At 42.7% G+C, this 4,463-nt stretch overlaps 1 protein-coding gene across 2 annotated transcripts in view; it reads right to left on the bottom strand.

Annotated features, from left to right (window-relative positions):
* The window catches only part of CHCHD5 (coiled-coil-helix-coiled-coil-helix domain containing 5), an 18,898-nt gene extending 18,358 nt beyond the window's left edge, over nt 1–540 (bottom strand). The window contains exon 1 of one of the 2 annotated variants that reach the window (XM_075577407.1): nt 380–540. Coding sequence is in view for 1 of the 2 variants with exons in the window: in XM_075577406.1 (XP_075433521.1) it covers nt 380–381 (2 nt within the window). In the remaining variant the exon portion in view is untranslated. The remainder of the gene's footprint in view (nt 1–379) is intronic. The other variant, XM_075577406.1, reaches the window with a different exon arrangement.
* Between the last annotated feature and the right edge of the window lie 3,923 nt (nt 541–4,463).

A 4,463-nucleotide genomic window follows, 5' to 3' on the forward strand; every position in this document is an offset into this window, starting at 1 on the left:
ATTAACAAATAATCTGCTAGATCAGCGCCAGGAACAGCTAGTAATAACTTTATTTCATATACTGCTTTTCCCCAAATGGGACTCCAAGCGCGTCACGGTTACAGTACAGCGCGCGGTGCGCAGCACATAGGATTCTTACAGACGCCGTCCCTGCCCCGTGAAGTTTACAATCTATATTTCTGGTGCCCGAGTGACGGGGAGATAAAGTGACTTGCCCAAGGTCACAAGGACAGGACACAGGGAATCGAACCAGGTTCCCCCGCTGCAAACTCATTCATTGTGCTCAAGTCAGCGCCTTTACTCCCTGAGCTGCGCCTCCAGCAAGGCGCATAAGGAGAGAGTATTACAGGGTTTACAAACACCAGCCTGGTACACTCACATGTTCAGATCTGCTATCTCCTTGTGTCCCTCCGCTCACCCTTCAGGGACTTTTAACTCCACATGGCCACCAGCGTCTACTTCCTGGTTGGAGATCCTGATGGCGCCGATTGGTCGGCCTTGGGGAGAGCTGGGCAGGGATTGGCCAGTGTGGGGGTGGGTGTGAGTTCAGGCCCAGCATCTTGTTAACTGCTTCAGTGCTGGAAGAGATACACAGAGACACGCAACATTGATGGTGAGTGAGGAACAAGCAACATACGCCCCAGCAGTTACTGTTCCTTCAGAACATAAACATTGTAAATAAACCTCTCTACAAATAAAGGCCAAAAACCTGCGGACAACATCAAAATAAGTGAAATGCTTAAAGCTGCCGTTTTTTTAAAATTGTATTCCCCCCGCCCCCTTAAATATGTGCATCAATACAATTCACACAATGATAAGTAATAAGCAAAGTTGGTGGGGTTCACTAAATGGCTGAAGAGAAGTATTCTGCAGTCAGTGGAATGCATAACCTGGTCTGTAACTGTTTCATACGCCCATAATATATATTTTCTTTAACTGTGCACGCAATGTATTGTATATAATGTATACCTTGTTCATTTATGTAACTGTATTTGTAACCATGTATTATTTGTTTTACTCTGTGCCCAGGACATACTTGAAAACGAGAGGTAACTCTCAATGTATTACTTCCTGGTAAAATATTTAATAAATAAATAAATAATATGCATATTAACATGACACAGTGCTGTGGGGAAGATCATGTGACCAGGCAATCACTAGATACAATGGGTGCACTGCTAGAGAGAGGGCAGGGCTCAAAAAGGGGTGTGCCTGAGCCTGTTTCATAAGAGGAAGGGGATGTGACTTTGCAAAAATGGTTGCTATAGAAACAAAAAATGCTTGTTACATTATAATACATTAAAAATGTAATTCAGAGTTGTTAAAAAAATGCAACAAGTTTTTTCTCATGGTACAGAACTGATTTATTTATATATATAAAAAAACAAAACACATGTAGGATATTGCTTGGTCTGCAGCTTGAAAACAAAAAAAAAGTTGTTACATTCATTTTATACTACAATTAAGGTGACCAAACGTCCCAGATTTTAATTAATCATCCCGGTGTACCGACAATTTTCTCCAAATCGTTCCAAAGTCTCGGTGTGTAGCTTGTCGCTGGCTGAACTCACTTAAAACCGTAAAAGTAGACACTGCGCATTTTATGCGATCGATCTTATGTCTTTGTTTGTATAGCGCCATTTATGTACATAGCGCTTCACTGTAGTAATAATACACGTGCCATAATAATATAACTTTATGGGATTAAATGCTTCAGACATAAAAGCAACATTAGAAAAAGAAGTCCCTGCCCCGAAGAGCTTACAGTCTAAGTAGTAAGTGGGGAGAACGTAGAGACAGTAGGAATGTGTTCTGGTAACTGTGTCTGTAAGGGGCAAGGTCGATGTATGAGGTGTATAGTTTCAAAAGGTATTAATGGTATAGTATAATATAAACATATATTATCTAACACAATGATTAATTTTATATATATATTGCAGAATAAATGAGTTCTTCAGTATTAGGTGATACCTTTTTTATTTGGACTAACAATTTATGTCATAGGACAGGCTTTTGAGAGCTTTCCTCTCTTCCTCAGGTCAAGCAATACTTGTTATTTCTTTTGCTTGACCTGAGGAAGAGAGGAGAACTCTCGAAAGCTTGTCCTATGACATAAATTGTTAGTCCAAATAAAAAAGGTATCACCTAATACTGAAGAACTCATTTATTCTTCCGTTATATATATATATATATATATATATATATATATATATATATATATATATATATATATATATATATATATATATATATATATATATATATATATATAACGGAAGAATAAATGAGTTCTTCAGTATTAGGTGATACCTTTTTTATTTGGACTAACAATTATATATATAGGTTATGGTGGGTAAAAAAAGTGACAAAAACCCTCCACAGTAAAGCATAAAGCAACTGTAAATATTACTGTATGTTCATTTGCATGTCTTAGACAGGTCTGCAACCCTGTCTTTCCCCATTGTCACCCAGCATACAGCGCTTCCACTGCAGCAAGGGATTCTGGGAAATGACATGCAAATGAGCACCCAGTGCTACCTTTTGTCTCAAGCTTGTGTAATACGAGCTTGAGACAAAAGGTGGCACTGAGTGCTCATTTGCATGTCATTTCCCAGAATCCCTTGCTGCAGTGGAAGCGCTGTATGCTGGGTGACAATGGGGAAAGACAGGGTTGCAGACCTGTCTAAGACATGCAAATGAACATACAGTAATATTTACAGTTGCTATATATATATATATATATATATATATATATATATATATATATATATATATATACACCTTAACCCTGGCTGTGCTCAAAGCTGTGACCATGCAGCAAGCTTAAGCCTATAGGGAACCATGTTAAAATGGTTTTTGAAGCAAAAAGTGGCACTGTGTGCTCATTTGCATGTCATTTCCCAGAATCCCTTGCTGCAGTGGAAGTGCTGTGTGCTGGGTGATAATGGGGAAAGGCGGGGTTGCAGACCTGCCTAAGACATGCAGATGAGCATACAGTTGTATTTACATATATATATATATATATATATATACAGTGTTTGACAAACCTATACATTTGCTCGCCCTGGGCGAGTGGATTTAACCCCCGGGCGAGTAAATATTGGCCCAAGCAGCACACGTTTGATACTAGGTGGCGAGTAGATTTTTTTGTGTGGCGAGTAGATTTTTTGGTGATTTGTCAACCACTGTATATATATATATATATATATATATATATATATATATATACAGTGGTTGACAAATCACCAAAAAATCTACTCGCCACACAAAAAAATCTACTCGCCACCTAGTACCAAACGTGTGCTGCTTGGGCCAATATTTACTCGCCCGGGGGTTAAATCCACTCGCCCGGGGCGAGCAAATGTATAGGTTTGTTGAACACTGTATATATATAGATATATATATACATACATATATATATATATATATATATATATATATATATATATATAACACAATTATTTATTATATGTAATGTATTTCCTTGTATATTATACTATAACAACATTTTTTTGTTCTTTTGATATTCAATAAAGAAAAACATAACTCTACCCTGTTACCTAACCTCTTGATATGCCTCAGTACCCTGACAGTGACACCCCTAGCGTGCCTCAGTGCCCTGACTGTGACACCCCTAGCGTGCCTCAGTACCCTGACAGTGACACCCCTAGCGTGCCTCAGTGCCCTGACAGTGACACCCCTAGCGTGCCTCAGTACCCTGACAGTGACACCCCTAGCGTGCCTCAGTGCCCTGACAGTGACACCCCTAGCGTGCCTCAGTACCCTGACAGTGACACCCCTAGCGTGCCTCAGTACCCTGACAGTGACACCCCTAGCGTGCCTCAGTGCCCTGACAGTGACACCCCTAGCGTGCCTCAGTGCCCTGACAGCGACACCCCTAGCGTGCCTCAGTACCCTGACAGTGACACCCCTAGCGTGCCTCAGTACCCTGACAGTGACACCCCTAGCGTGCCTCAGTGCCCTGACAGTGACACCCCTAGCGTGCCTCAGTGCCCTGACAGCGACACCCCTAGCGTGCCTCAGTGCCCTGACAGTGACACCCCTAGCGTGCCTCAGTGCCCTGACAGTGACACCCCTAGCGTGCCTCAGTGCCCTGACAGCGACACCCCTAGCGTGCCTCAGTGCCCTGACAGCGACATCCCTATCGTGCCTCAGTGCCGTGACAGCGACACCCCTAGCGTGCCTCAGTACCCTGACAGTGACACCCCTAGCGTGCCTCAGTACCCTGACAGTGACACCCCTAGCGTGCCTCAGTGCCCTGACAGTGACACCCCTAGCGTGCCTCAGTACCCTGACAGTGACACCCCTAGCGTGCCTCAGTGCCCTGACAGCGACACCCCTAGCGTGCCTCAGTGCCGTGACAGTGACACCCCTAGCGTGCCTCAGTGCCCTGACAGCGACATCCCTAACGTGCCTCAGTACCCTGACAGTGACACCCCTAG

This window comes from Ascaphus truei, chromosome 20, assembly GCF_040206685.1.
Source record: "Ascaphus truei isolate aAscTru1 chromosome 20, aAscTru1.hap1, whole genome shotgun sequence".
Classification (NCBI taxonomy): Eukaryota; Metazoa; Chordata; class Amphibia; order Anura; family Ascaphidae; genus Ascaphus; species Ascaphus truei.